The sequence below is a fragment of the Oryza glaberrima genome, chromosome 7 (genome assembly GCF_000147395.1).
Source record: "Oryza glaberrima chromosome 7, OglaRS2, whole genome shotgun sequence".
Taxonomy (NCBI): Eukaryota; Viridiplantae; Streptophyta; class Magnoliopsida; order Poales; family Poaceae; genus Oryza; species Oryza glaberrima.
In genome coordinates, this window is record NC_068332.1 from 25,336,463 (window position 1) to 25,356,201 (window position 19,739).

Consider the following 19,739-nt stretch of genomic DNA (forward strand, 5'->3'; position numbering starts at 1 on the left):
GCTACACTTGTTGGCCATTATAAAGCTCAGCTTCCCTAAGCAACACACTCCCTCCTGGCTTAGCTTCCCTTCTCACTCGCACGCGCCGCCGCCACAGAGCTCAGCTTAGCTCGAAGCTACTCCGTCTCGAGGTAGCTAGCTAGCTAAGCCTTCATCCATGGCGTCAGGAGAAGCAGAGCCACTGCAGTACACGGTGAGCCTTGATCTGAATGAAATCAATGCCTCCATTGGAGGCTAGAGCTTAGCTCTAATGCTCGATCTTTGCGGAGACGACGACGACGCCATTGTTGTTGTTTTGCTGACGTCTTGCTGTTCTTGTTGGTGCAGACCACCGTGCTCCGAGTGTCGATCCACTGCGAGGGTTGCAAGAAGAAGGTCAAGAAGGTGCTCCAGAACATCGAAGGTATGTGTAGTTTTCGCAGGTTTGATTGAGATTTGATCGATTTCTTGGTGATTGATTGGTTTTCCGGTGATGCGCAGGCGTGTACAAGGTGACAATCGACGCGGCGCAGCACAAGGTGACGGTGACGAGCAGCGTCGGCGCCGACGTGCTCGTCAGGCGGCTGCACAAGTCAGGGAAGCACGCCACGGTGTGGCCGTCGCCGCCGGTCGCCGCCGCGGCGAAGCAGAAGCCCGACGAGGTCGCCGCCGCGCCGCCACCAGCTGCTGCTCCGGCGCCGGCCGGGGAGCGCGGGAAGGGCGCGGAGAAGAAGGCGAAGGAGGCGGCGAAGGAAGCTGGGACTGAGAGCTCGGAGAAGAAGCCGGAGAAGGAGAAGAAAGCCGAGGCGAAGAAGCCGGCCAAGGACGACGCCGCCAAGAAGGAGGGCGAGGTGCCCGAGAAGGAGAAGGGCTCGCCTGAGCCTAACAAAGAATCGGCCGCCGCCGCCGCCGACGAGGAGGAGGGCGGGGAGGAATCCGGCGGGAAGAAGGGCAAGAAGAAGAAGAACAAGCAGAAGGACGGCGGCGGCGAGGCGGACGCCGCGGCGCCGGAGAAGCCAGCTGCCAAGGCGCCACCGGCCGCACCCGCGCCGTCGATGCCCGCTCCGGCGCCAACGCTGTCGTCGCCGGAGCGCCCTCACGGCGGGTTCCCGTACTACTCGCCGCAGCCGGTGATGAGCTACAATGTGGCGCACCCGAGCGCGAGCGTGTCCTCGTACTACGCGCCCACGCCGGTAATGTCCATGCAGCCGACGCCCATGCCGCCGCCGCCGCAGATGTCGTACGGCTACTCGCCGTACCCGCCCATGATGATGCCGCCGCCGCCGCCGCCGGAGTACCTGTACGGCCCGCCGGGCATGCGGTCGTCGCCGCCGCAGGAGTCTTACAGCAACATGTTCAACGAGGAGAACCCGAGCTCGTGTAGCGTCATGTAATGCCGCCGCCGCCGCCGCCGGCGACGATCGCCGGCGCCGGACACGGGACCGATCGAGCTGTAGTTGACGGGGAGGCTTCTCAATAGAAGCCTCTCCTCTCGTGTGGTTGCTAGCTAGAGTGGAGTACTGTTAATTAGATGGTCAAACCTCTTCTTGACCAGACTTTTTTTTCTCTTCCCATTTTAAAATGCTCTTAGTGCATCATGTAATGAGATGAGTATTTTAGTACCCTTAATATCTTCTTTTGTTAATTAACTTGTTTGGTTGTTTATTATTTTCTAAATGATGGGCCCTTCTGAAAAGTAGAATTTATGAAAACCTTGTAAGATGCATGATTTTTTTAATGAATTTGTAGGTATCTAATTCATTACACAAACAAAATAAACCAGATATTTTGAATTTGAGCAGTGATGTGATGTTACCTACCACTTCGAATTGTGAGGCAAGTGGAGGCACATTTGGCGCCAAGAAGAGTCTTTGGCCAGGCTAGTTAAGCTGGCGTCCTGTTGGCTCACAGGCTTTTGTTTATGAGATGATTACTCTGCAAATTAAACAAAGGGCCAGAGTTGTCCACATGTAATGCAATGATTCTTGCGTTGTTCTGTGATACGCTCCTTGATTTGATTATTTTGGGGAAAGCATAATGGAAGGGTAGTGGACAAATCAGCAAGGGCATGAGACTATGAGAGTGGACATGGACTTGTTTGTTTTTCTTAATTATGAATGGAGTTGTTTAAATTAGCATTTACCAGTGGTACTCTTGATAGTATTTCGTTTAACCAATGCGCCACTTGTTTGATTGATATAGTTAGTGTTTAGGGATACGATAGTCTCGGTTTGTTTAGGGGTCGATTGTTGGCCAGCCATATACAGTTTACCACTTCTAAAGTTAAGTTAGACAAATTTATTTAACTGAGACAGTTGTTCAGTTACTTATGATAAGATTCCCGTATCCGCCATGTTTTAATGATTTAGAAAAATATGGAAATATTCTTTTAGACCTGCTGGACAAATATTTTGAACACTTAATCTTGAGGATGTTTGGTTTCTTTTGTTGGCAAGTGTTAGCAAACTGTGACTGACAACGCACAGACCTATTGTTTCACCTATAGCCGATTATAAGCCCTAATGCTTATTAGCGAAAAATAATTTATGAATAAAACTTTCACACACATATGTTCTTAATCACTTAAAATCTAATAAGTAAAAGTAATTAATAATATTAAGATCAACACTAAAAGTAATTTTAAAATTTAAATTTTGGTTACAGCTAATAATTAAGCTAGAGAGCAAACAATATATCATAATTTTCGTTACAGAAGGTAGCAATTAAAAACTAAAAATATGTTTGGCAGTTTGAGTTGGGAGCAAATCCCTCGTGCACCTTTTTGAGCAACTCATTAATACGTGATTAAAAATAGATTAATATGGTTTATAAAACAATTTTTTATATATGTATTTTCAAAAAAAAATCTGTTTAATAATTTAAGAAGCGTGGACGTAAAAAAAAAAAAGAGAGAAAGAAGAGACGGCAACATTAACAACCCAACACAGCTGTTGGTCAAAGTTGTGTTGTGACCAAAAGGAGCACAGAGACTGTTCATCTGTAGTATACTAGGTAGTCGTACAAGGCAGGGAGTATATATGCGAGGTTTAATTTGTTGTGTACACCCCATGGAAACAGTGAGAACGGATGGCAGCATCTCCATCCACGGGACGGACAGCAAAATTGCTGGTAGGATTCATGGCACCGACACGCAAATGTGGCTGTAAAACCCGGTGTTTCCGGGCAAAACATTTTTTTGAAAGGTGACCATACGACGTTGCAACGAGGACTGCTCTGGTGTGAGGACTGGACTGCCCGTGTCAGTTCCCGAGTACGCACGTCCACATGCCGTGTCGATCCCCAAACCAGCAACGGATTAATTCGGTGGAAAGCCCCCGTTAATTTTATCTTGGTTTTCCTCAAACAACTACAAATATTGGGTCTATCCGGCGCAGCCAATAACAACAGTGTTGCAAGCATCAGTGTAACATACGGCTGCTGAAGCTACAAGCCGACCTTCTGAACACACCCATTTACTACTCCCTTAGTTGCTAAATCCTTACAGTTGAAACTATTGACATTTTAAATTTAACCACTTGTCTTTTAACAAAAAAAATAACAAATACTATTAAAAAAATATTGTATTTATTAAAAATTAGAGGAAATTGGTGAGTAAAATCGAAACAGTAATAGTCAATAGAGAATATTCTATCCACTATAAAATATAAATACTTCTAACATTTCAAAATCATACCATGAAAATATATGCACCTCCAATCTATTCAGATTACCGTTCTTCCCAAGTTCCAATCATCTGCTAGCACCATTCAAATTTCTTTAATATCTTATCCTCAATCATCGATCCCTCATTTACTAAGCGACATCAAAGTCTTTCCTCTTAAAAAAAATATCCTCTGTTAAGTAATCCTAAAATTACTTATATTTTAATACAGATAAAATACGTATTTAGGAACGGAGCGAGTAAAATTAACGGTGAGGCAGTGACAATGCCAGTGTGTGCGTGCGCGTGCAATGTGCTGCATGTATTGTGGCACGAGACGAGCCGCGGCGACGGCGACGGCGAGGCTAGCGGAATCTAGCTGCGGCTGCCTGCCTGCCACTACTGCCAAGTGCCGACGCGAGTAAAGTCTCCCGCTGTTTGACCGCGGCTTGAGCATCCTGCATATCGCCTCGCCGGCCGCCGCCGTCGAAATCCCACAGAAAATCGACCCATTTTCTCGTTGGAACCAACCAAAGATTTCGCGGTCGCGTTGCAACCCCAGAGGGAGGACGCGCGTAGTACTAGTACTACTCTCTCCGTATTGGTAAAAAAAAAAAGCTAGGAAATTAAAGACGTACCTCCAAATATTATTTAAAAAGAAATTACGAGCCTCCGCATCATTGAAAAAAGAAGAGATTTAGAAGGAAAGATGTGCCTTCAAATATTCTTGAAGAAAAAATTATGAGCCTCAAAATATTTTAAGAAGAAAAGAAAAAAAAGAAGAGATTTAGAAGGAAAGATGTACCTCCAAATATTTTTTTAAGAAAAAATTATGAGCCTCAAAATATATTTTGAGAAGAAATTTTAAGCGTATTGGAGATTGAAAAAACCGCACACCCCTTACCACTGCTGGTGCATCTCTCCTAGCTATCTGTATTGTTCATTTTCCTAATTATCCCAAAATAAATTAATTTTTAAAATAATTATGTTGATGTGAAAATATGGAATAAATGTACGGAGGGTATATAAAGTAAGAAATAATTATATTGGGATTCGAGTGAAATGATGATATTATGATCTTTTTAGGTTTTATATTGGATGAAAAAGAGCTTATTTTAGCACTGAAGGAAAATTGATGGTTCCAGGCAGCAGAGCTGTGCATCTTGAATGGCCATCTCATCTCATCTCTCCTGGGTGTGTGTAGATTTTGTTCTCTAGTGTATGGTTCTTTCTTCCGGAGAAACGCAGGTGAATGACTGAATGCTCCTGCTCCAAGCTCAGGCTGCTGCACCAACAGCAAATGTATGAATTGAAGCGAGATCTACTCGTGATCAAAGTGTGTTACGACTAGCAGTACCACTACCACTACTACTCATGTCATGGCTCTGCTGCATCTCATCTTTGCGATTGCGACGACAAACCCTGCCAGAGCTGATGCACTCGCTGGGGTAAATTCAATGGCAATGCCAGAGCCTTGACAGGATGCATAAATGCCATTTTGCATTTTTGCAACCAAAACAAATTAAAAGTTGGGGGCAGTAGCAATGGTACGCTAACACTATGCTCATTGAATCTGAGCACTTCCAACAAATTATTAAAAGTCTTCTGCTCCTAGCTGGTGTCTAACTCCAGCATGTACTAGGAGCGTATATATACTCCCTCCGTCCCCCGGAAAAAAAGACAAACGCTAGTTTCCGTGTCCAACATTTAACCGTTCGTCTTATTTGAAAAATTATGAAAAAAAATTAAAAAGACAAGTTACGCATAAAATTTAATCATGTTTTATCATCTAAACAATAAAAATACGAATTATAAAAAAATTTCATATAAGACGGACAGTTAAAGTTGGACACAAAAACCCAGGGTTTGGTTTTTTTTTTGGGCGGAGTGAGTACATGTGCAACGCTGAGATGTCAGGATCCCTTGCACTTAAGCTGACATGTGAGAAGCTTCATTCAACACAGGATATATAGTAGTATTTTTATTTTTCTTGTTGGGCCATTTCTAGTTTTCCTTCCGTCTAATCTGTAGAGTACTCCTTCTGTCCAACTAAACAGTGTATTTGAGAGGAGAGAATGGGAGAAGATTGATGTCATTAAGACCTGATTAATTGAGTATATTTTAAATTTAGAAAACATATTAATATTTTTTTAAAACAATTTTTCCATAGATTTTTTTTCAAAAAACATATCGCTTAGCAATTTAGGAAGCGAGCACGCGAAAAATTAGATACTTTTTTTTTTTTTGCTTGTAAAGAACTCGGCCAAGAATATAATTCTAGGATTCAAAAGGTAAATTAGTAGGAAAGGTAAAAGACTTTAGGCTTGCAACTTTTCGTATCATTTATCAGATTATCGGACCGGGTTATTAGCCCCACGCTTTAAAAATACATTTAAAAAAAGATTCTTCTATTATATTGTTGTGACCACTTGTTTTTTAAGTTATTTGTTAAGTTTATTTATAAAAATATTTACTTTATCGTTATAATTAAGTAGATAATTCGCAGCAACAATCTACTTAATTAATAGTACTCCCTCCGTCCAATAATATAAGGGATTTTGAGTTTTTTCTTGTACTGTTTAACCACTCGTCTTATTCAAAAAAATTTAGAATTATTATTTATTGTTTTTGTGACTTACTTTATTATTCAAAGTACTTTAAGCACAACTTTTCGTTTTTTATATTTGCACAAATTTATTGAATAAGACGAGTGGTCAAACAGTGCAAACAAAAACTCAAAATTCCTTATATTATGGGATGGAGGAAGTAATATGTTTCAACTGTGCCTGATATACTCCTCGTTAAATGAGGGATGGTTTTTTTAAGTGCAAGGATAGTTTGGTGAGATGAGAAATGATTCGTGAGACAAGTAGTATTGTACTGTTTGTGGGACAAATTTGAATTTTAGAATTGGATTCTGTGTTAGACACAGCCTACTATATATCCTGTTCTGTGACATGCTTAATTTGTTTCATCCACAGTTTATGCATGTAACTGAGGGTCCTTGTGCGTAGGTTTAGAAGTGGTGCTAATCATGTTACGGGTGACCAGAGGAGATTCAGTTAGATGCCAACAAGATAACGCTGAAACAAAATAGATCGATGATCTAACATGTAGCAAATGGTATTGTGACAAAATAGATGGTCTTTTGGAGCTGAGTGACACTGGTTTCCTGTGCATCACAAAGCAGCTGATGATGCAACCTATTGCCACAAGCACGGTTTGACCGATGAACATGCTTGATCGCTTTGTTATTGGTCTCAGTACGATTGAGGCAGATCGAATCTGACTATCTGAGTTACTCACATGTGCTTGAATTGCTTGATGGAAAGCTGTGCTAAAATGCAATGGAGTAGCCCAACTAATGCGGCAGCCTTTTGATAATCTAGATAAAGCAATTCGATCACATCGGAATTATATATATAGTACCAAACGCAAATGTTCAGCTACAGAGAAAAGGTTATGTGTGTTTGCCTTTCTGAAAAAAAACTTTGGATGTTGCCAGAATTATTATCATTATCTCCGTGGTTTATAAAGCAAAAGGACTGAAATAACTAATCCACCACAAAATAATTGGATGTTCCTGTCACGACAAAAATGGTGTATTATTCCAAACCTGTTCTACTTTCTGGACACGAATACGCATCCCTGTCTCCCCAACATGCATACGAGCATATCCCGTGATTTCTTTGGCTGGATGCATACATGCATGCACCAATGAACTTTCAGTACAGATACTCATGGCACATTCTTTGTGATCTTTAAACAATTATTAAAGTAATTGATCACAAGACTTTCAAGATAATTGAAACTTTTTTATTGATCTCAATAAAATATATCAAGATGATACAATTACACCAAGAATACTTTTGGCATCTGCATAATGAATGTTTTCTTTTTTTTTGTTAATGTTTCTCATTTTATTAAGTACTCCCTCTGTCCAAAAATATAAGAATCTATTATCGGATGAGATATTTTCTTGTACAACAAATCTGGATAGGTTGCATGTGCAGATTCTTTGTAATCCGATTCTATGTTCTTATATTTTGGAACGGAGAAAGTACCATAAAAACATCTCTTGCATTTCTTTTTGTTTTACAGGGCCTTTTCTACTACGTGAATATTTGCACATGCATGTGCAGTGCAATGATCAGAGCATGTACCACCTGAAAGATTTGAGCACTCAACTCGAGAGCAAATTCCAGAAGAGGCATGCACTGGTGATGGTGATGACTTTACACTGAGAAAAAAAAGGGGCCGCAAAGCTGACATGAAGCTGTGTAGTGTAGGCTGTGTGATAGCAAAACTCTTTTTAGGTCACCAGCGACGGCAAGCAGGCATAGGTACATCTGAAAAGGAGCCCTTTGCATTGCATTGTTGGGTCCATTCAGATACATAGCAATACTACTAGTATATGTATTGTCATGACTGATCACTCTTGTGAAGTTGTGATGTATCTTTCGATCGGCCATTCCTCAAGTCTTAGCTTAGAAGTAATTAACCTAGCATGAATGCCATCACTCTCATGATTGAAAGCTCATTGCTTTCACAAAACCAAACTTTACATGCTTTATGCTAACTTGCTAGTATATCCCTTGTGTAAAACAGGTCAACCAAACACACCCTATTCCTCAAGAGCGAATGTTCATGTACATTGTAGGCCGTCGATCGGTTACACGTGAGTCAGACGATTGGATTGTATACATAGCAATTTCTATTCTCTAATAAATATACAACAACAGTTGAAACTAAAGAAAATATTTCCTCCGATCCTAAATATAAGCATTTTTCTTGTTTACTCAGATATATAGCCAAAAATAGTTATCTTTGGGAAAGGAGGTAGCAGACTCATCAAGAATTGAACTGTTTTCAGTGAAACTCACATGAAAATGGCTTGTCCTAGACAAAGATTTACAGGTAGGAAGCTCGTAGAAAAAGAAACATTCGGTTAAAAAAAATTCATGGGTTCCAGAAGAGATTAGGTTAGGTAAAAGTAGAGAGTGGTGGCACCCGTGCACATCGATCGACACGTAGAATAGAATATGCGTGCACGGCTCAACCAAGACGTTAACATCAGACGGGTGCAAAGAGCAGGGGATCAAACCGGCAGAGGGCTTCAGCCAGGTAAGCCGTGTCTGCATGCGTGTCTGCATGCAAAGACACACAGACATTGGGCCTACAGGCACTCCATGACACACTGCCATGGCATCGTCTTCTTCCTAATCCCCTGCTAAGTTGTTGAGTACACTTAACCAGCAAGCACAAAAATCATGTTTCCGGCAGCAGAATCAGCAGGCTCTGCACGCATGGTAGTATCTGCCTATCATGCATATGCGTCCATAGTTGTACTATGGACTACTAGGGAGTACAGGAACTGATGGGCAGTGTAGCATGCAGAAAAGGCTTCAGAGAATTGGATTTTAATTTTTAGGAAATGGAAGATGCAGTTGTTACTGTACACTAGAGTACTATACTGCACTGGTAAATACCAGATCAGAGCATCAGTATTCCAGTAGCTAAAAGAGACCAAGAGTGGAATATTTGCTGCTGCAGCATATATAGGAACAAAAGTATACATCATTCAGTTAAGTGTTCAGTCATCCATGAGACTACAGAGGGGAGCAGCAAACTTCTTTAGCAGCAACAGCACATATCATTCTCATTTGGGTATGTTGGCCCCTGAATATTCAGTAATTAAAACCCAAATGAAAATCTAAAAGTTGGCAACATTTATACCCACTTATCTAGGCAGCAGGCTGATCTGACTAGATTGGAAATGAAGCTCCTAAAGCCTGCAGCCATCTAAAATAAGAACTTCATTATTTAAGCTAGTAGTACATTATTATTATTATTATTTCCACTATATCTCAGACTATTAATTTCGGTTAATTGTAGTAAGATTGCATATCAAGCAAGCACAGAAGCATACTTGCTTATTTACCAAAGTTTTACATGCCGCATTCAGGATCCTGTGGACTGAAAAAGCAGGCAATGACCTTGGAGTTCAGCAGCTTCAGTGCAAGGCTAGATTCGATGCATCTGGGTGTCTTGTACTGGTTAATGGAGCTGCCATGGCTAACCAATAGATCCATCAGAGCATCAAATGCACCAGCTTCAACAAGCCGTATCTCCAGAGGCCCTATGGACCTGTCATGGGCTCTGCAACGACGGTAGACGTAGTCCAGTGACTCCTCGACAGCAGCACAGCAGCTCTCGAGGAGCTGAGCGTCAAGAGGGGCCGGCCTTTCATCGTGGGTGGACTTGATCTCCCAGAACAGCACGTAGTGGCCAGGGACAGTGGAAATATCAGTGTAGCTAGTGTACTCCAGGAGGAGGTAATTTTGGTTCTCCAGGATTTTCTTAGCAGTGGTGACACTGTTGTGGAGATCCTCCTCGTTGGTCTTGTCAGAATCGATGCTGAGGATAACATTTCTCCGGCAAATGAATTTGAACTGCGGAGCTCGGTTGTAGAAGCCTGTCACTTGAAGCACATCGCCAACCCTGTACCTGTAAAGACCTGGGCAAGACATATGTCAGTTGAAGGACATGTATTTGCGAGTTACTACATTTCCAAATATCTGCAGTGCAGGGGTTTGTAGTTTTATTTTGTTTTCCTGTATGTCAACTTACCACTGCATCTACATATTTATTATGGTGACAAGCACTACTTCAGTGAACATAAATAATCCGTTTCACTTGTCTGATCACTAAAAAAAATTGAAGCAAAAATACCTGACAGTTGACACATATATTGTATTGTGAAAATTGAAGTTTTGACAAAATGATAGTCTATATTAATGTTATAGATAATTTCATGTCAAGAAAATTTCTTTTGATCATATGGAGTAAAAGCTGATGTAGATCTAAGTATAACTACATATGCTTAGTCCAAGAAAATACCGTAATATAACTGCAGTGTTCTTACCTGAAAATGTGGTAACTACAAGCTCATAGTAACATCCAACCTTGACATCTACCAGGCTGACAAGCTTGTCATTCTCTATCACCTCCTCGTGATCAGTCAACCTGAGGCCGTCCTCTAATGGTATGAACTCAAAGTAAGCCATGTTTGGGAGGATGGTGTAAGACACATCAGCTGGGCTACATAGTGGACTCAGATTGACACCGAAATAGCTTTCTGAGGAAGCATACATCGTGCAGACGAAAGGAATCGCACCACCACCATAGAATTCCAGCATGGGGATATACTGTGCCATTGTGCCCGTAAGAACAGCTTCGATATATTTAACATTAGGCCATAGCCTTCCCAGAATCCCCTTCCATGAACCGCAGCTGCATATTGCCTCAACCTGATCAGCTAGCTCTGGGTTGGGCAATGCAAGGAAGTTCAGCATGGCCAAACGGCATGCTGGACTGGTGATACTGGAGTTGAGCTGACCAATTCGTATGTCATTGACAAGGTCACGCCAATGCTGCTCAAGGAAGCTGATAGATCGAAGGAATGCTGAGGCAAAGACTGCCCCGATACGAAGAACATGCTGGCGTTCTACCAGGCCACAGAGCAGCTGGCAGTACATGCTCTGCTGGCTATCAGGGCAAAGAATGACCTCATCAGGACTGGTATAGTTGTTGTATAAATCGTGTTTGCGGTGAAGGAAATGAGGGCTCTTATAGTAGCTAGTGAGGACTGATCGAACTGGAATTCCAGAATCTGTCAGTGTTTCAGCTTTCACAAAGAGAAGGTACATAGCTTTCCCCTCACCAAGGCCTGATATATACCTGCAGATTGGATTATGACATAAATTGCCAGTCCAAGACAAATCTGTCTGGAAAGTCTTGATAAACCTTTGGAACTCTGGAAGATATATCTGTGCGCTACTGCTATGGTGCTATCTAACAAATTTATGTACTGGATATTAATACAGTCAGGAACAAAAGCATTTGAGCTAAGTTGCATCTGAGGGTGCCATTCAGTTTAGTCCAAAATTCAGGTACCATATTAAACATAATTACCTTTGGAAGCATTAATAGTGTGGATTTTAGAAACACCAAAACAGCTGTGTATAACAGTTGGTTTCTTGATGTGGTATGAGGTAGCAAATGTATATCTGACATTGCCTGATACTTTGCTAAAGCAGCAACCAATATTTGAACTTATTTTTAAGTTTTTGAGCTGCAAGCAGTGGCATATGCGGTAACTATTGTCCAATACTTTGCGTCTTGCAACTGGAGTACTGGACACAGGTTGTGTTACTAATGTGAATAATCCAAAAAAAAAATGTCAAACAGGAAGCATGCAAAACAACGCCTCTCAGGATCTGTCAATTTTAGGGTCAGTGTCAACAGAGCTTCACAAATGATATCAACTATCTGTTTGAGGCAAACAAAAACAAAATTTGGTTAATGCAATAATTAACTACTTATCTCATTACTTTTGCAAGAATAAGAAGGTTAGAAAATTGCAGAAAGGAGATTAGGCATACAACTGGATCCAGATATTACACAATAATGAAGTTGTCATAACCACATCACAATATTTCCATAAGAAGATATAAACTTACTTGTTCATGATAGGCATGATCAGACTATAGAGGTAGGTTCGACGGTCAAGATCCTTTAAGATGGATGGCATCAATCTTGGCTCACCTCGAGAAGTCCCCGAGCTACAAATTAATTATGTAATTAGCATCAAAAGCACAGTCACTAAGTGAATAGCAAGGCCCTGTATTAAATTCTTTAAACACAATAAGGCCTAATATTAACAGTAATTTCTTTAATGACAGTTAAGAGGGATATATTATAGGGCATGGATCAAACATTAGGGTATTTCTTCAAGAAGCAGATGATATATTTGTAAACTGATGTATCTACTTTTGTTGGCAACTTGTTGTCTATTCTTTTGCAGGCGGGCCCTAGTTGTTTACATAGATTGTGGTTGCTTATGATGAGTATATTCTGGGTCTGGCCTAATGGGAATTATTTCTTACTCTTTCTTCTGCCTGATGCAAAATATGCACATCTCTTCTGTGTGTTCTTGAAAAATTATATCCTCAAAGGTAGGAGCAAGAGAAAATGTTTATACATACTTTAGTAATAGAACTTCTGCATTTTGTATGTACTTTGCTAATTACTTCGGTCCTTCCATATAGAGAGGATCACTTAGAAGATCCTGAGTCAGAATAGCTTAAACAGATTGTTATTTAAAAAAATTCGACCGGCAGGGGAATGACCGCCCTCACGGCTTTTCATTTAGAAGAAGCCTCAACCAAAGCGGCCAAGAAAAGCCACAAACCCTGGCCCCACACACGCGGACTCGCCCTCTATGGATCGGTCCTTAACCTGTGGTTTGAGGTCCCTGCCCGGCCAACGAGTGACTTGTTTTTACTAGGCCTGAAATTTGCTCCCATGGGGAGTTGAACCCAGGACCTAGAGGTGCTACTTGAGCACTGTAACCTTTGGCTACAGGCCCGTTCGCAACAAATTGTTATATATACATATAGAAATTTTTACATTAGCTGGTTGTCAGGAACAAATAGAATACAACATGATTTGAATTTATCACCATCTTGCTATTTAGCATAACAGTCCCATGCGCCTTGTAGGGTTGACAGGACTTTGCAACACATCTGCGAGAGGAATATCACAACATGACATCCTCCTTTTACAAGCAAATTACTCTATAGAAGTCCTTAGGTTATCCCTCTATTCCAAAATATAAGCAATTCTAGCATTCGAAATTTGTACCAAAATATAAACACTTCTAGCACTATTCATCCTATCAGTCACCTCCCATTCAAACTTCTCATCTTACCCTCAATCACCCTCTCACAACCAACCATTCCTCGTTTAGTGAGGGGCACCAGAGTCTTTTTTTTTTTTCTCCTCAACTTTAAACTCTGCTAAACAACCATTTCGACTACTAACTTACAAGGCAAGTAGCTTAGTATGACCAGTCATTTCTAGCTTAGCACATTCCAAAAAATAAATATAAACAATTTTTCCTAAGCGAAGCTTGGTCTGTGCCTCTGGATTTATGACAGTCATTAACAGCAGCCTAGCAAGTACCAAGAGAACTTATTTTTCTCCCATTAACCACCAAGTGCACTAAAACCAACTTCTATCAAAGGCAAGTACATGTAGGGCCTGCCAGATTGCCAACCAATATAGTTGGTTGCTACTATCTCTACCATACACAGGAAAGAGATGTGAACTGATGAATGCATTGAAATGAGAGGCGCACCTTCTAAGCAGCTCCAAGATATATTCTCCACATAAAATTGAAGATTCCTCACCAGTTGCAATCCTGAGAATGTATGGATGTACCTTATCATATGTTACTACAGGAACATGTCTCTTGAAGGCAGAAATATTTGTTGACCCATTCATGAATTTGCTCAGGTACTCGGTAGCCTGATTCCTCTCAAGGATTTTCGTCAATATGAGCTCTTGGGCTTCTTTGGCATTCACTGTTAACATCTCAAGCTCTTCAAGAGCACCACTTCCCTTGTAGTCTAAGTTATGATCATCCATATTACGAACAAAAGCAGAATTACAGTCAACCTTATTTCAAAAGGGGAGGCGGGGGCTCAAAGTAACAATACTGGGAGCTTGTTTGCCCCTTATATAGTGTGGTGATGCATGGTCTGAGAAGCATATCTTCTTAATATTTCGACTTTATTTGAAAGATTCTGAACCAATACGACGGTGCAGCCTGTGCAAGATGATCCACTTGCTATCTTTCTGGACACGACAGTGTCTCAATTTATGGAACTCCCTCTAGTAGTGTTCTATTGAAAAGTGTAATGTGATGTGATAATATGTTGAAAACTTAAAAATTATATCAAGACGCTGTCCTCCATTATCCATTGCCTTGCTTTGCTGTGTGACGCAGAACTCCACCTGTTTCTCACGATGTACCTTTAAGAAGGTCCCCTTTGTCATGAAGAAAAAATATGAAATATTTGCATTAGTCTTGAAATATCACTACAAACTCCTAGCCATGAAGAAAACATGAGGCATGTAGGGATAGGCAAAAGACACTATACTTGGGTAACCAGTAAGTAAAGGGCAATCTTTTTGTGGTAATGATAGAAAAAATAGGTTGGAAAAGCTAGAACTGAGTTGAAGATCCTAGGAGAGGTGAGTGACAAAAGTGTAAACCTGATCCACTTCCATTTTTTGAATGAAATGTTTTATGTATCAAGAAAAGGTGAATAGTACCATGCCATGGATTGTGGTTAACAAATTAATAACAAATGCACCACCTAGATGAAAAGTTGTAACTTTTAAACCAGTTGGATCAAAAGGACATGATTAACCTCGATCAAAGGAGATGGATAATCTAGCGGAGACTAAGTAACAAAGGTAATAAGAATGCAAACAAAGGGTTGTGGCTGACAGTTATTGGTTCTTCATCCCAGGAACTTCTATTATTTGTAGTGGGTCAAGTGACTGATGCTAACCAGAGTCTCCACTCTCCAGAAGCAGAGACCATCTACAATGCTCAAAAATCATAATATTAGTATTGTGGTCAAAAGGAGTAAACAGAAGAAAAAAACATGTTTACATTGCCACACAATCCCATGGACCTAAGCATGAAGCTGCTGGCAAAAACAGAACAAAGTTAATTCATGCAAAAAAAAAATGTGAACTCTTTTGACTGCAATTTCATATGGAACTGGGCATGGAGATGCTGACAATGACAAATCAAAGCACATAGACCACAGGTAAACAATATTCCAGTGGAAAAAAAAAAACATCCACCAAGATGATGAGGCAAAAGGTGCACACACAATAATGATATTTGTCAGATCATGCTAAAGTTGTCAATAATGCAACTAAGGAATACACTGCTGTGGTACAAGGTCGCACACAATGAAACACATCAGTAAAGTAGATAATACTGGAGACAATAACATATTTTGTACACTAAAAAAGTTATTCCAGGAAAGTTGTAACAGCATCTGAAGGTTTCGTGTAACATAAGGCGTTAGAAGGGAACAATGCTAGCCTTAGTTTGCAAGGTCCCAAGGTCACTGAATCAACAAAACATACGGCTATAAACAAACACCAAATTCCATACTAGGTGCATCCCCAACTTGAAGCATCCAAGGATGATTCAATAGTAAAAAGAACAGGTTACTCAGGAAGGTAAAGAGCCTGAGCATGCATATGCTCAAAATATCAGTACATCAGCTGAGCTCTACTGACTTACACCTGCTACAAAGGTGGCAGCTGCAGATTATTTCACATACCAATTCCTTCCAATTGAATATCACATTATCACAATAGAAAGCGAAATTCTACCGTACCCCTAGCCATTTTCAAAAGGTGATATCGATGGAATAAACGCGTAGGTGACAATCCCAGGCATCATACTTTCTTTATGATATTATCTAGTCATTTCAGGGTAAAGGCATGCATTTACAGTATGCGGATGCTCGCCGCATATGGTGCACTCCCTGTGGTGGTGCCATGCCCCCTGCTCTTCGTCCATTAACTACCTTCACAAAAAAGGGGAAACGGTGCACATATTCTTTGCTAAAGTTGTAAGGATTAATCAGGAAAGATGAGTTATTGGATCCCTTGTAATATCATTATTGTCATATATCCCCAGATTTCTTTCTCCTTGTCCTTGTGAGATCTATCTAACCTTCTCGCTCCACAACAGAAACTAATGAAAAAAAAACCCCTTCAAAGTGGCCTGCATCCTCCATGATCTGAATAGCCACATGTGCAAGAAATGAAACATTCAGCAGCTATTATACATACATGCTTCTTGAGCTTCGACATTTTACCAAACACTAAAATGCATCCACCATGCTTCTTGATCTTCTTAGTGGGCACAGCATTAGGCAAGCAGAGCAATCTGCTTCTTTCAAGGTAAAAAGGGCATATCTTTCCACGTTCATGTTCTCTAGTATAGTTCACTCAAGTCAGCATCACCATAAAGCTAGCGATTACGTAATATCTCAAAAAAATTCTCAAGCAAGCATCTCCTGTTTCCATGTCTCCTAAAGTTTTTGGAGAAATACATCAGAGCTAAACCAAAGGTAAAGCAAAAAAAAAAGTCAATAACTTAAACTAAATTGTAGCACAGCATTAAAAAAAGCTGGATATGAAAGGAGGCTATCATATCGATGTTATTAAGAAGGAGGTGAGTCGATTCTCACGCAGGCCAATCGGGTGCGCGAGCGACGGCGGTTCTCATTGTAGCACAGCATAAAAGTGGGAAAAGACCAAAGAAGGGGAGGCTGAGGGAGGAGGGACACTTTCATGATGGAGGTGCAAGCATGCCTGTGAGGGGAATGAACTGTGCTGAGGCAGAAACAAGTCAGAGATTGGTGCCCCTTTCTTCACATCAAGAACAGGGACAGCCAGGAGGGAGGCCAGGCCCCCTCCCTCCATATCTCATCAGTGGTGTTTCCCCTCCCTAATAACCTAGCATAGCTTCTCTTTGGATTAGGATGGTGGGGGACATCAAAGAATGAACTAACCCTCACCAGCCACCCTGCTAGATAAGAGAGCACAGGACCAGCCTCCTCTACCCCCTACACTCCTACAGGCTACAGTTAGCACAGCACGTCGATTTCAGGAGTGAATTCAAGCCACGCGCGCTTGCTCGTGGAGTCCCCTGCACAGATCCGATCATTGGGCTAGGTATACCTTATCTACTAGGAGCTTCTTTGTGCGCCCTTTCATGGAGTCTCTCTGATGAGGAAGCTTCTGCTGCTCCTCCCATGGCGGCATTGTTGAATCGGCTTGAACTCGCCTAGCCAGAGGATTTACAGTTGCAATCAGATGACATAAAGTTTATCCCCCCCGGGCGGAGTATTTTACAACTAGCGAGGAATAGCCGCAATCCAACGACTAACTAGCGATAAACCTAAGTAATGTTACTTCCAAAAAAATGTGTCAGAATTTTGCTCACAACGGCGGCGAGGTCTCCGGCTTGCTCCGGCGGCATCCTCCTGGATCGCGGCGAGGAAGGCGGGCGGAGGGATGGATATGCAAACGCGGGCCGGTGGAAGGGAGAGCTCTCGTTGTACGGAACGTAATGCGCGGTGGATGAAGAGGAGGAGGAGCCAGATCGCCACCGGCGGCCGCCGTGGATGGAAGGCGGCGTCGAGACCCCGTCGGGCCCCGAGACCGACGACGACGAGAGAGTGGAGACGAAAGAAGACGACGGGCCCCGTTTGATTCAGATGAAAATACTTTGAAATCATTGGAGTATTATTAATTACGTTTTGAAAAATGTATTTATTTCATATTTAAAATGAATTTACTTCATATTTAAAAATAACTTCTATGTAGGAAATTTCCGTACCAAACAAAAGTGTGCCATGTTCTTTTCTGATCAAGATGCATAGATTTTACCTCGGTTTTTTAAGCACTTTTTTAAATGGTGTGTTTTTTAAAAAAAACTGTCTATACAGCAGTTGATTTAAAATATCAAATAAATCTATTTTCTAAGTTATAATAATTAAAATTAATAATTATGCACTAATAATTAGTATTTGAGATATATTAAGATGATGATGAAGTTAGCGCACGCAAAATAATAAAACAATTAGGGCTTTACGTCGGTTTCCATTAGTATACTTTTTAAATTGTTAAACGATGTATTTTATAAAAATGTTACTTTTAATTATCATGAAGATTTATTTTCTAACTTTATAATAATTAAAACTTAATTAATTATGTGCTAATGAGTTTTTTTTGTTTTTAGTGTCCTAACTTCATCTTCAACATAAATAAACACCACCTAAAGTTTGCTTTGGTCCAGCCCATCTTAGAAGACCCATATGATCTTTACATGACAAAAGAGTACTTGTCTCAATTTGCATCATCGCAGATAAATACACCCAGCTTGACTGTAATCGGAGTTTAGAATTTGATGGTCTTTGGATCGCGGTGTTTACCGTTTCTATGATATTTGACAGAACAGTTAGTTGCAACAGTTGGAAAATACGAAAACAAGGCACATCGACTCAACATCAAGCCTGGAAGTTAACCACTGCGTATGATGAGGATCTTATACAAATAAGTATATTTTCATCTCAGTTGTATACGATCATACCCTACATATATGATTATACTTCATAGATATATTGATACAACCGGTTGATTGTGCTCGTAGAGTTACTATATGAATACGAGCGTTTATATGGGTGAGTATGTACGTGTGTATATGGATGTTTGCACGTTTGTACATGTTTCAAAATAAATAATAATTTGATCGTAACATAATCCTTTTTTTAGCAAAACAAAATACAGATGCAGAAGCTCATGTAAAACGTGCACACAATCACTTATATAAATACACTAGGTGATTCCCCGTGCTTTGCCGCGTAAATTTCTAAGTAACTTTTAATATTATTTTAATAATCGAGTTAACAGTAAAATATATATATATTAGTTATTAACAATAAATAAAACAGGTTATCAAACTATGTTCAAGGAGAAATACATTTAGTAGACTCTATATGAGATTATAGATAAAATATGATATCCCGCACTTTGTTTATATAGATGAATATATGTTAAGGATTATAAAAATGATGGATATATATATTAAAAATATTGTGAAAAATAATGTGAAGGAAGATGAATGAATGTTGATTTGTAGAATTCAAAGAATTATAGATGATGTTGCATGTTTGTATAAGTTTTATATGTAATTATGCTAGTGGATGATGAGGTGATATATTTACATGTTAAGATTTATGATTAATGGATTATAACTTTACACTAATATAGGACATGTAACTTATGTACAGTAGAGAATTTTGGGCTTGGTAGTCATGGCCCAGCAAATTTTGGGCTTAAAACAAATGAATCCAAGTGGCCCAAGTCCCAAGAGCCCAATTAATACCAAAAGTTCAGAGTACTCCCAAAATACATTCCCATGATCTGTGGAACAAAGCACTTTGGAGTATAGACCCCACATGTCAGTACCAAAGGTTCACCCATTCTCCGTAAAAAGCCAAAAAAGCGACGGCTTTAACTCTGGTCCGTCGTTATGCGTACGATCATACCATTCCCATTCGCCACTGACACGTGGGGCCCTTCATCGATAACGAAGCGGTGGGTCCCACCTGTCGGTCAAAGGTAAGAAAGCCTCATTCGAACTCACCGC

The 19,739-nt window shown here is 40.6% G+C and overlaps 2 protein-coding genes across 7 annotated transcripts; one reads left to right on the plus strand and one right to left on the minus strand.

Annotated features, from left to right (window-relative positions):
• The first annotated feature begins 29 nt into the window (after nt 1-29).
• Nucleotides 30-1,624, plus strand: LOC127778395 (heavy metal-associated isoprenylated plant protein 35-like). The gene is made up of 3 exons (XM_052304992.1): nt 30-193; nt 328-403; nt 481-1,624. The coding sequence occupies exons 1-3, from the start codon at nt 158-160 to the stop codon at nt 1,371-1,373; spliced, it is 1,005 nt and encodes a 334-aa protein (XP_052160952.1). The 5' UTR covers nt 30-157; the 3' UTR covers nt 1,374-1,624.
• Nucleotides 1,625-8,968: 7,344 nt separating this feature from the next.
• Nucleotides 8,969-17,789, minus strand: LOC127779364 (probable indole-3-acetic acid-amido synthetase GH3.11). 6 transcript variants are annotated; one of them, XM_052306101.1, is made up of 7 exons: nt 17,532-17,789; nt 17,267-17,372; nt 15,064-15,095; nt 13,842-14,533; nt 12,163-12,264; nt 10,566-11,380; nt 8,969-10,157 (listed from the first exon to the last, which is right to left on the minus strand). In XM_052306101.1, the coding sequence occupies exons 4-7, from the start codon at nt 14,129-14,131 to the stop codon at nt 9,589-9,591; spliced, it is 1,776 nt and encodes a 591-aa protein (XP_052162061.1). In that variant the 5' UTR covers nt 14,132-14,533; nt 15,064-15,095; nt 17,267-17,372; nt 17,532-17,789; the 3' UTR covers nt 8,969-9,588. The 6 variants fall into 6 exon arrangements, with proteins under 6 accessions (XP_052162061.1, XP_052162059.1, XP_052162058.1 ...); XM_052306099.1 differs by having other exon boundaries at nt 15,000-15,095; XM_052306098.1 differs by lacking the exon at nt 15,064-15,095.
• Between the last annotated feature and the right edge of the window lie 1,950 nt (nt 17,790-19,739).